The sequence below is a fragment of the Eptatretus burgeri genome, chromosome 4 (genome assembly GCF_056783735.1).
Source record: "Eptatretus burgeri isolate ZD-2024b chromosome 4, Ebu_testis_v1, whole genome shotgun sequence".
NCBI classification, from domain to species: Eukaryota; Metazoa; Chordata; class Myxini; order Myxiniformes; family Myxinidae; genus Eptatretus; species Eptatretus burgeri.
In genome coordinates this window covers 59185098-59197731 of record NC_140964.1, presented here as the reverse complement: position 1 = coordinate 59197731, position 12634 = coordinate 59185098, and the positions used below count along the sequence as shown (strand labels likewise).

General features: G+C 42.8%; 1 protein-coding gene across 8 annotated transcripts in view; it reads left to right on the top strand.

Annotated features, from left to right (window-relative positions):
• Positions 1–12634, top strand: part of SCNN1A (sodium channel epithelial 1 subunit alpha) — an 86254-nt gene that overhangs the window by 12442 nt on the left and 61178 nt on the right. For all 8 annotated transcript variants that reach the window (XM_085878281.1, XM_085878282.1, XM_085878278.1 and 5 more), the window contains 7 exons: positions 232–580; positions 2319–2505; positions 3011–3198; positions 3302–3405; positions 5908–6071; positions 6408–6506; positions 6667–6784. In XM_085878281.1, the coding sequence (XP_085734407.1) occupies positions 232–580; positions 2319–2505; positions 3011–3198; positions 3302–3405; positions 5908–6071; positions 6408–6506; positions 6667–6784 (1209 nt within the window). The remainder of the gene's footprint in view (positions 1–231; positions 581–2318; positions 2506–3010; positions 3199–3301; positions 3406–5907; positions 6072–6407; positions 6507–6666; positions 6785–12634) is intronic.

Below are 12634 nucleotides of genomic sequence, written 5' to 3'. Positions count from 1 at the left end.
GTACAATCTCCCCCACTTTTCTTTATGAAAACTAATTAAAAATGTTATTTTGATGGAGGTAGGGCGGTGGAGTTGGAAAGATGGCATGTAATATTTTAGTATACGGAATTAGTCCTCGGTTCCAATAAATTATTTTGAATTTGCCGACAAGCCGTACATTGCAAGTATTTGTGTAAACGATGCCCTGCAGAGGATCAATGTGCTAAAATCGAGAATACTGTCTTATTCCAGCCATGGATGGGGTAGAAGAGAGAGGAGGGACGTCCGAGAAAACCCACAATGTATTTCAGTTCTACAAAGGCCGCTTGTGGGATTTCTACCAATCTTATGGCGAGATGTTCCAGTTCTTCTGTGACAACACGACTGTCCACGGCACGATCCGCCTCGTGGCTTCAAAGCATAACAAGCTAAAGACTGTTTTCTGGGCCTTACTCTTCATCGGCAGCATCGTCTTGTTTTACGTAACCTGTGGATCGGTACTGGGAGCGTATTACAGCTACATGGTCAAGGTCTCCGTCAGTGTGACTTTCCAACAAAGCACCTTTCCTGCTGTCACTGTATGCAGCCTTAACTCAAACCGGTAGGTTGACTTTTTGGGGGGGGGGGCACTATAACTTGGTAAGGAAGGTTTGTGCATCTTGCTGGAATTCTTATCACTTTATTCTGGATCAAAGGACTAATTGGTTCCAAGACCTTGTTGGCACTGTCTCACATAACCATGACTAATTGCTAACTTAAGAAGCCAAGAGAGCAGAATACGCGATTTTTGCCAAGGTTTTCCAGTCCACATCAGCAGACCATTTTAAAAACAGTTTTATCGATTACATGTTGATGGAGGCAGGCTGACATTTGGGCCTTTCCTTACGTGGAGTGAACGCTTCCATTGCTTTGCTTCCCACAGCAGTTGGCACACATTTGTCAACCTTCAGTTCACTACAACGGTACTTGGTGGAGCGCACACCTCTGCCACGCTGAACGGTTTATGTTTTGTATCCCACTGATGGGCCGGATTCGGATCCGGACCTCAACCAAAATGTCATCGGCTTGTTGTCGTCCCCTACCCAACTCATCCACCAAGATTTGTCACAACCAATCCAAAACCTTTCATCCACCGCCCTTCCGACAGAGTCGGCGACGGTGGTAGGGGGACATTAAAACAAGCTCCATCTGACCGACGGTAGGTGGACAGAGGTTATGTTTTCATCACTCTGTCTGTTTTCTCGTCTATAAGCAGGATATCATAAAAGGTTGTAGACTGATTTGGACGAAATGTGGAGGACAGGTTTGGTGTGGGACAAGGACTAATCGATTCGATTTTGCTGAAGATTCGAGTCCGGATACGATAAAAAAAATTTTTTTTTTAATGTTTTAAAATAATTCTTCACCATTGAGAGATGGCACCAAAAATGAAATATAGCACGATAATTCAAAAAGTTATGGACGACTTGTGACAAAACTAGGTTGGATGAGTGGGTAGGGTCAGAAGAACAAGCCGATTTGATTTTGTTTCAGGTCCGATTCCAGATCCAGCCTATCAGTGGGATACAAAACATAAACCGTTCAGCCTGGCAGATGTACGCGCTCTACTGACTGCCGATCTCGTTACCTCGACCACCCAAGGTGGACGGAGGTTGTGTTTCCATCCCTGTCTGTCTGTGAGCAGGATATCTTAAAAAGTTATGGATGGATTCTGATTAAATTAGGTGGATAGGTTGAGTTGTGTGACGAGGACAAATTGATTTGATTTTGGTGGGGATCCGGATCCTAGGATTTCTTAAGTGATTCTTCACCATTGAAAGATTGTGCCAAAAACAATATGCAACACGATATCTCAAAAAGTTATGAATAGATTCGGACGAAACTTGGTGAATGAGTTGTGTCGGTGGCACGAACAAGCTGATTAGATTTTGCTTAATGTCCGGATGCAGATCCAGCCAATGAGTGGGATACAAAATGTAAACTGTTCAGCCTGGTGGGGGTACGTGCTCTGCCAAGTACCGTTATAGTTTTATGAGTTCCCCTTCAAAGAACTTCAATGCAGGAGGCCATGAGGCTAATCAAACCTGTGCAATGGTTGCTAACCTATGTTTATTTGTCTGTTCTCTATCATTTTTAAATGCTGAGCATCAAGCAGGTTTGTCCTTGCATTTGTTTTAGCTCTGCTCTGTATCAACATGCGTACAAAACCATTCGCTGTACACATTTGTTCATCTGTTACTCCTCGGTTGTTGCCATACAGTCCTCGAGATCTTTCCCACATTTAGTCAATGCCGAATGTAGCCACTCGTGTTTGAGCTGTTCTCCTTTTATTCCGGCAGTGAAAGTGAACACAAACGTCCACTCGAGGAATTGGATCGACTTGCGGAAGAAGTTCTGCACAAGCTGTACAACCACAGTAGTACGACGGACAGTGCGAGCAATGGCAGAAATGGAATCGGTCAAAACGGTCAGCTGCTCAACAATGTCAACCTCGCGTGGGTCAATGATGAGCTTGGGTTCACCATGGTACGTACCGAGTTTTCTGTAGCTCCTAATCGATTCTGCTCGTTGTAATCACTTTGAGGTTTATTGAAGTTTATGCTCAAAAAGAGTGATTGGTTGGTTTGACTTGTTCGATTTTCTTCTCGAGACCGTGAACGGTATTGGGGAAGTAACACCTCAATGAATCGCGAGATTGTTGAAAATCAATGACTGGAATACGCCGTGATGATGTACATTGATACCTTGAATCTGAGTATTATTGTATTTTAATGGGGATTTCTTTTTAGCATTACTTTTGTTAGCGGAGAGGGGAGTGCGGAGACTAAAATCCAATAAAAATGAATATGCTAACATTCGTGCAGTAGATTGGAATGTCATGCATTTGCCCTGTATTTGTGTGTCTAAGAAGTTGACTGTCAAGTTCTAATGTTGTTTTGAAATGAGATGTACTGCTTAAAACGTGGAAACGAAAAAAAAACCAATGACTGAATGTACTTGAAGCTTTGATTGATGTGGCGTGGCGTGGCAGTGTGACGCCACAGGTCAAAACTGCTTGCACAACACGTATTCGTCTGGCGTGAACACGCTTCGGGAGTGGTACCGTCTCCACTACATGGATCTCATGGCTCGAGCGCCCAATACTTCCAGGACGGGCAATTTGTCCATTTGGGATTTCGTCCTCTCTTGCGAGTTCAATGGTGTTCCTTGCCAAGAAAGGTATAAACAACTTGTTGGGTGCAATTATCTTGCGGACTAGGGAATGCATTGAAACTGCCTCCGATCTCATGTGTCGTCTCCATTATGTCCCTGTGTGTTTCAGTGAATACAAATATGTTCACCACCCAATATATGAGAACTGTTACACCTTCAATGGCAAATCAATGGATACAAATTGGCAGTCATCAAAGCCTGGCAGAGAGCACGGTGGGTTTATCGAAACACACGTTTGGAATATATTTTGTTTCCTTGCAATTGTTGTTTTTCTTCCCCTTCCCCGAAAACAAAATCAAGTAAAGCTTGAATTTGGAACAAAACGAGCAACTGATGTATTATGCATTATACTCAATACCAAAGGCTGTCGGCCATTTAAAATATATTTCCTGTGAAAAGGTATAACTTGAAGCGTTGCAAGATAATAGACAATCTCTTGCATATAGTTACACTTCAGAAAACGTAATACAAGTTGCAACAAGCCGGTCGGCGACATGGGTGGTTGCGACATAATTGCATACTAGTCATACAGTTTTTGACGGATCGGGCTGAAAATTTTTGACAGAGGTTGATTATAGTGCGCATAAAAGCCTGGAAGCCCACTTTTGATTTTCGAAAAAATAATTGTTTTAGGATTTTTATTTTTAGGCTTTAGGTTTTAGGCAACGGTGGTGTCCATAGCAACGGTGCTCAAAAGCATAGAACTAGGTCCTGGTATGAACCTACCTGTCAAGTTTCATCAACATCGGTTGACTCCTCTGGCCTCCAGAGCTGTCCATTACATACAAACAAACAAACAAACAAAAAAATGACGGTAAATAGACACCCGATTTTTGAAGGACTACCATTTGAAAAATAAAACCTAAATCAAAAATCGGCTCGAGTGAAATTTTCTCAATATCTCGAAGTGTTTAATTCTGAAGTCTCGTTTCTCCACATTCAAAACTGTAGGACAAGTCTTGAAAATACCGTTTGGGTTCTTAAAACGCGGTTTTTCGGCCGCTGCTTAGCAACGAAACTCAAACGTGCACACTCCCAGCCCATATGGCACTTGTTCGCCAAGTTTCATCGAAATCGGTTTGCTGGTTTGTGCTGTGGAGCCTCACGTTGCAGACACACACACACACACACACACGGAAAACCCGACGATAAGGGTACTCTAGCGACCACCCAATTACTAAGGTTCTTCAGCAATAACGGTTTTGCACAAGTAGACAAGTGTAATATTTTCCTCGTACAAAGTGCTCATGGAGGAAGGGGTTGGTATCATGCAAATGCCGAGGTGCATTGGTGGTATCATTTGTCAGCATTGATTGATAAAATGGCAGTGTGATGCCACCCTTCCCCCAACACAAAATCCAAGTCCTGAACTCCCCCCCACCCCCCACCTAACTAAGTCCTCAACCCAACTCCCTGTCCTCCTCTCCCCCTCTTTTTTCATAGTAATATGTAATTCTTAAATCATTACATATTATTTCTTCATAACCTCGTCAAAATGGTGGAATATTTAACTTTTCCCCTCAACCACATTATTGTGTCATTACCAACTTAACCTCCTCCTTCCTCTTCATAACCTGCTTTCCCACAGTACCTTCCCACCTTCTTCTTTCACTCCGTTCACTATCTCCGTAACTGTGAGATACGTCTCAAGAGAACAATTGTCCACGCCAATTTCAGGTCCCCACTCACAATCTCAGGAGATATGTCCCATGGAAATTCCATGGAATCGTCACTCAAGTGATTGCAAGCAGCTGAATTGTGTTAATAAATGATCATAAGTTAATTATCTTCTTTGTTATGCATAAATGCAATGCTGAAATTAAATAACGGAACGACGTAGTTCGGAATTGATGAGATTTACGCGACTGAGGGACAAACGGACAGATGTGGTGATGAGTGTAAATTATACAAGTAAGATTCTGGCACTGCAATGATTTGGGTTCCGTGCCTGTTTGTTTAGTCGCTGTAGGAAATGGAGTGTTTCACTTATCATGCAGACCCAAATTTTGGCACTCTGTCACAGATTTTCCCCAACCTGCCAGACCAAAACTTTATCGATTAATTGGACTCGTTTAAACCGGCTCAAAAATTTTCGAATGCTATTTGACCATTTAATTCAAAAGATAAGAAGCATATGACTTGTATGGCAGTTACACAGTGGGGAGGAAGTGGGATCCATTTGGAGGGTGGGTCCATCCAGTGTCATCAGAAGTGGCTCTGTCCCTCGAAACCACTCAGTAAGATTGAGCCATCACTTAGGTGTTTAATTTTCCTCATCTGTTATGCATCCAAGTACAGCAATCTGGCATCTATTGGTATGGTTTTGATTGTTACTTGTAACATTTCACCCCCCCCCCACCCTAACTCTTTTAAGCCAAAAAACTCTTTGTAAAGATGGTGTGGGGGGGGGGGGAGTCGGTCCCACCCACTACATACAAAATTAAAGTTGGAGTATCTTCTCTAAAAAGTCACTGAGTCTGCATGAGAGAGCTTACTTAGTGTGTTCAGCTGATTATCTAGGCAGGGATCACTTTCCAGTGCTCCAAAACCATGGCAAAAGCAAAAAATCTTCTCATTCATCATAATCTCAAGGGCGTATTTCCGAGCTGCCTCTCTCAATGGTGAGGTTGCACTTGGGGAATGTAAAAGATGATTATGCAATATCTTCAGTATTCAAGACTTCTCTCACACTGACACTTTGTGTGGACCCTGCAGGCCTTTCCGTGATCATGCGCACAGATCGGCATAACCGACTCCCATTCCTGTCGACTGTGGCTGGTGCACGAATTATCATCCACCAACAAAACTTCACGCCTTACTTGGAGGAGGGTGGTTTAGACATCCGTCCTGGCACAGAGACTGCTGTTGTTGTGAACATGGTGAGCATGCACTTGGGGAAGGGGGGGAGGGGTTATAGGTGAGGGGGTTGGAGAGGAGTGAATAGACGATGATTCGCCGTCTTTGGAGGGAATAGATGATGATGTGCCATTCACCAAACATATTTGTGGAAGTATGGATATTGGAGGAAATGTTTATCTGGAAAATTACCACCAAGACATTTAATGAAAGCTTGCTTACTTTTCATTCATGCAATTTCCCTTCATTTTAAAATGTTTATGAGTTCGATGTGTTTATAAGAGACACCAAGAACAATGTTTGGAGGAACATTTTATTTTGAACCGTTCTGCATAAATGCTTCTCTGGATGTATTTTAGAAACAAGTTAGTCGGCTATCTGAACCTTACGGAAACTGCACTGTTGATGGAAGTGACGTGAACATGACGAACATCTACAGCTCGAGCTACACACTTCAGGCAAGTTATTCTTGATTGGATGTCCCCACAGGAGGCAGTGCAGACAGCTTTTATCATGGTGTCATAAAATATGCAGTCGGTTGTTACTTGAACATTAATGGCAAGTATAATATATCAAGTCTGTCGCATTTGCAAATGTTCAAATGGCCTTTCTCCACAGGCTTGTGTGCGTTCTCGCTTCCAGCATCTCATGGTGAAGACCTGTGGCTGTGGCTATTATTTTTATCCACTGCCAAGCAAAGGCAAATACTGCAGGCAGGATGAGTTCCCAACATGGCGTAAGTGTGAGGTCTTGCTTTCAATTTTCAAACCTCTGGTATATACATTTGCATTGGGAAATAAGTGATTTATCAAATCTGAGAATCAGTTTTTGTTTGGGGGAGTGCTAAACATTGGATTTCAAACAGCCAAGGTAGTGATGTGACGTCAATGGTGTAGCCTTGTCTAGTCTTGCTGATTGACGGTGGCTTCTTGTTTTTTTATTTTTTTGGTATACCATGTCGAGGATCGTGGAAGAGCTAACACGCAGAAACTTATAACAAGGCAAGAGACGAGGAGTGGGAGAGGGAAGCACAAAATAGTAGGAAACAGAGACAATAGATCTGAGGAAGGTAGGGGGATGGGGCGGGGTACACGGTATAAACAAGATGGTACTACGGGGACTTTCAGGAATGAAAACAGGGAATTTGAAAGAGGTGGGTTTGGAGTGGATTAACGGGGGTAGAAAAGATCATGATTTTTGGATGGGAGAAGATATGAGATGGTGGTAAACAGCTGTTTTAAAGACCTGGAGGGAGGAGTGCAATTGAAGAGAGTGTGGGAATTTGTTCCAGAAGCAGAAAAAAAAGATGAATGAAACGGTGAAAGGTGAGCAGTGATTCTTGATTTTGGCAGTTTCACGAGAGGGGGGTTTTGGCAGAACTTGAGCACCCTGCAAAAATATGGAGGGGACAGATCACAGACAGGAAAGGCCAGAGAGGAGATGGTAGAAGACAGAAAGATCACCGACCTGCCTCTGGTGAGAGAGTGAGAGACCAAAAGTCTCGGCTTCATCGCGGGAGATGCCAATGATCCTAAAAGCCTTGGTTTCCACAGTGTGAAGTTGAGCTAGGTGTGAGGCAGGAGCACAACCCCAGAGGGGGGAGCAGTACTCCATCAGACTGCGGATGAAAGCTTTGTAAGTGGTTAGAAGTTCAGGTGTGCTAAGGAAGGACTTTGCATGACGTAGGGTGCCCAGTTGGTGACTGGCTTTGGAGGCCAGCTTGGAGATGTGGCTTTCCCAGGAAGGATTGTAGCAGATAGTGAGGCCAAAAAGCTTGAATGAAAGGACTTCTTCAAGGAGAAAGTAGATGGGGCGGGGGTGGGGGGGGGCGGTTTCCAGACAGTCCTTCCAGAGAGACATGGTGAGAATGAGAGATTTGTCAGGATTGAAAGACATATTCCAAGTGTTTGACCTGCTTGTGCTTTTATCCAGGTCTGCAGAGAGTGAAGCTGTTGCCTGCCGATCAGAGGGATGAGATATGATACGGCAGAGGGTGGAGTCATCAACAAAGAGATAGAGGATTTTCCAGAGTCAGACAGATCGTTGATGAAATTTATGAATATAATGGGGTCAAGAACACTGCATTGAGGCACTCCATTCTTGACAGGGAGGAGAAGAAAGGGTTCCGTTGAGAGCCACATGTTGGCTCTGAGATTGGAGGAAGTCAGTAACCCAAGAGTGGAGTTGGTTTCGGATTCCAATGGCAAACAGTTTGGAGAGCAAGGAGTGATGCCAGAATGTATCAAACAGCTCGAGATATGTCCAGACACAGCCCTGATCTCATGTCTGACATTGAGGTGCTCCATCCATTGTTGGGAGAGTCAAAGCAGCATGTCCAAGGTAGAATTACCAGGTCTGAATCTGAATTGATGAACTGAGATGAGGTCGATAGAGAAAAGGAATGATTTCATGTCAACTGTGATGATTGGAAGTAAGCCGATAGGTCTGGAGTTAAGGGGACCTGTTTTTGCACCTTTTCTATGTAATGCTGTAATGTTTGCTGATTTCCAGGCAGATGACCTTGAGTAAATGAGAGGGTGAATAAAATAGAGTGTGAGCAAGAGCAGCAGAGCAGGTTTTTAGGACACGTGAGCTGATGCCGTCTGGACCGGTTTTAGAATCTGAGTCGAGGTTTGACAGCAAGCTCTCCACCTTGTCAGGAGAAAAGGACGCAGAGTCCAGGAACAGCTGGGTGCGACTGGGTAAGTTGAGTACAGAATGTGATGGGTTTGGGACACAATATTTAGAAGCAAACACAGAATTTAGGCATTCAGCCTTGAACCAAAATCAAATCGGCTTGTTTACCACTTAATAGATTAAAATGCTGTTCTACAGGTTGAATATTTTGGTCCTGACAAGACAAAACCGAATGTGTACTCTTAACTTGTGTGAACCTTGTTGGGGCAGATTAAGTGGTGGGGGAAATGGCCTCGACACATGTGAACAGGCTGGCACGGGTGCAGCAAGCTGGTTTGGGGATAAGACTGGCACATGGGTAACAGGAGACTTGTGCAGGAAAGTGGCCGGCAAATGGGTCTCCGTCTCTCTCTCTCTCCTTTTATTCAAATGACTACGCTGATATACTGATACTCTTCTATCAGACATCTCTTCCCATTTCTTCTCTTGGTCACCCCATCTCCTCTTCCGCACTTGCGGGCGTCCCTTTTATAATCCAACTGCAGGGTCGAGTCTTGTACCACCTGCAACGGTTTGTCCATGAGGCCATTATAGAAAATGCACCCCGCCAATTCAGCGCAGGCTCAAGTGGTATGGTGGAGTGGAGGTGCTCAATCGAAAAATATAGTGGAGCTGAGGTGTATAATCGTAAAAGGAGGGGGAGTTCATGGTAGAGACAGGATTGAGTGATTCATTGTGACTCCAATCAAGTAACATGTGGCGTTGTGCAAAAAAGTCATCAGACTCTGCCTTGCCAAAGTGAAGCTCAACAGCACCACCTGTGACATTTCTTGTAATACTTATTATAGCATTGTGGCACCTATTTCAATCCTATACATGTACCTATATATGTTTTTGGAAATATTTATGAAAACGGAAAAAGAAAAATTACAACAGCACTTGGAAGAGCGAATACCTCCACCAGGCTGGACAGTTCACACTTTTTATCTCACCGATAGGCCAGATCTGCATTTGGGCCTGAACCTAATTCTAATCTGCTTGTTCTTGTCACCTACCCAACTCGTCCACAAAGTTTTGTCATAATCTGTCCACAACTCTGAGGTAGTGCTATATATCGTTTTAGCCATATCGTTCAATAGTGAAGAATCACTGAAATTCTACTATCTGAAATTCATATCTTCACCAAAATTTAAACAATTCGTTATTGTCACATACCCAACCTGTCCATCAAATTTCATCCAAATCCGTGCACAACTTTGGGATATCCTGCTAACAGACAGACATAGGTGAAAACATAACCTCCATCCACCTTCAGTGGTGGAGGTAAAAACTGAGCAAAATGCAAATAACACATGACAGAATCACATCTCGTGTAACTAGAACGGCACATGGTAGAGTACATACCTCCGCCAGACTGAATAGTTTGTTTTGTATCCCACCGACAGGCCGGATCTGGATCCAGACCTGAACCAAAATGGCTTGTTGTCACCAAACCAACTCATCCACTTAGTTTTATCATACCTCGTCCACAACTTTTTGAAATATCATGCTATATATCATTTTTGCCCCCCCCCCATCTCTCAATGGTGAAGAAAGAATCACTTCAATTTTTTTTTTTTTAATTATCGTGTCCGAATCCAGATTTGGAATTTTACCAAAATCAAATTGTACTCGTCACACACCCAATCTGTCCACCAATTTTTGGCCAAATCTGTCCACAACGTTTTTGAGTTATCCTGCTCACAGACACAGGGCAAAAACATAACCTCCACCCACTTTTGGTGGCAGAGTTAAAAATGGAACTCTCCCTAGTACAGTCTTGCATTCATTCAGTGCAGTACACTGACCGATTGTCAAGTTAGCTATCAAAGTGCCACACCTGCCAGAAGGACAATAAAAGTGTGCATTGTGATTCAATTGTAGTGGTGAATATGTTGTGAATACTATGGCTCCTGGAAAGGATATATCAGATGACAAGCGTGTCGAAGACTACTCCATGCGGCAGATTGCAGCCCAACTTCATGTTTCTGCAGGAGCTGTACATGCAAAACTGCTACCATTTGCAATAGTAGCAGTGGAAGAAGAAAGCCCTAAATCTCCAATAGCGATTTTGAGTACCTCAGGGTAAGAGTTCTATGTGATCGATGACAATCCAGGAGAGATCTTGTGAATGGCTGAGCTGAGAGTAATGGTGCTAACATTTCTTCAAAACAGTAAGATGCACATGAGTACAAAGTGATCTCAATGGATGTTTTTCTGAGGCGACAAAACAAAGGCTGAAATTGGCAGCACAAATGAAATGGTGCAACGACTAAACCTAGAAAGTGCCTTTTACAGCCGGTCCAACTTTGAACTGTTTTATAATAATCAAAGGCAGTTTGTTCTAAGGCAGACTTTTGGAGTGATACAAGTAAGTGTACAACAGCTACAGTGAAGCATGGGGGTAGACCAAAAGAAGTGTAGGGCTGTATCTCAGCCAAGCATGTGGGAGATTTACACAGAATTGAGGGCACACTGATCAGAACTTGCCTGCAACTGTTGTCAGTCAATCATGCTATTCCCTCAGGAACCCGTCTTATTAGGCCGGGATTCATCTTCCAACATGACTATGACCCCAAGCATACAGCCAATGTAATGAAGAACTATCTGGAATGTAAAGAAGTTGATGGAACATTCACAAAGATACTTTCGCTTGCACCATGTCCTGATATGAACATCAATGAGACAACATGGAGTTATGTGGACACCGAGAAAGTCAAACAGAAACCAACTTACACTTTTTATGAACTGCTCAAAAAGCTACAGGATATGTGGAAAAACATGGGTACCCTCTTGTTTTTGTATGGATTATCCCCCCCCCACTCACTTTTCACATTTATTCACTTTTAAACCTGTTTTCTTCAAAATCGCTCGAGCAATCGACACAAAACCTATGAGCTCCTAACCATGGAGAAATTTTAAATGATAACGATTACGTCATACAGTATGGCAGCCATGTTGGAAAAAAAGGAAAAACATTGGCCATCTTCTCTGTTACCGCTGTGTGAAAATAATTGAAAGATGGCACAGGTCATGCATAACCTGTGCATGGGAAACATTCCATAATGATAATGTCAGAATTGGAATCAACTTCTTATCCAATAAATATGAAAAGTTTTGAGGGTCATCCACAAAGAAATTGGTCGAGAAAATTTAATTGATGACTTCATCAGTGATTTGGTATGGCAGCCCATTGTTTTGAAAAATAAAAAAAATAAAAACCCTTTAAAAACCCTCTCAAATGGCTGAACAGATTGATGGAAAACTACAGGTATGATGGACTTCCCATGTGGAACAAAGTTAGATAACTATGACATCATCAATGATGTGATTTGGCAGCCATATATGATTTTAACAGTGTTTTAAAAATCTTCTCAAACCAGCGAACCGATCGACACAAAACTTTGAGTGTCATCAAATAGCTATGGGGATTAAGGTTTTATCACTACAATGTCATTGGTCTAACTAGTACGTGCCCGTAAAAAAAAATAAAAATAATAATAAATAAATAAATAAATAAACCACACAGGCCGTTTCTTCGCTCTCACGTGCCCGTACGTGCGTGACCCGGAAGTTCGATATTATTCGCAGTTATGATTATTCGCAATTTATTTATAATACCCAATTATTCAATCAGCGCCAACATATTTTATGAATATGCTTAAGCGCCTATAAATGCGCATAAGAAATCGAGAAATTATTAGAATACACAAAGTCATCACTCTCCGGAAGCCCATACGTTGTAACCCGTAATGGCGAACGCGGCTGAGCTTCCCTTCCCTATCGGCCATGCCCACGCAACAACGTGTCTTGTCATTGGTTTTGTAAATAAATGGCCATAACTTGGGAAGCACTTGTCCGATTAATATCAAACCTTAAAAAGACACATCCTCAGGTCCCCAGCAATATA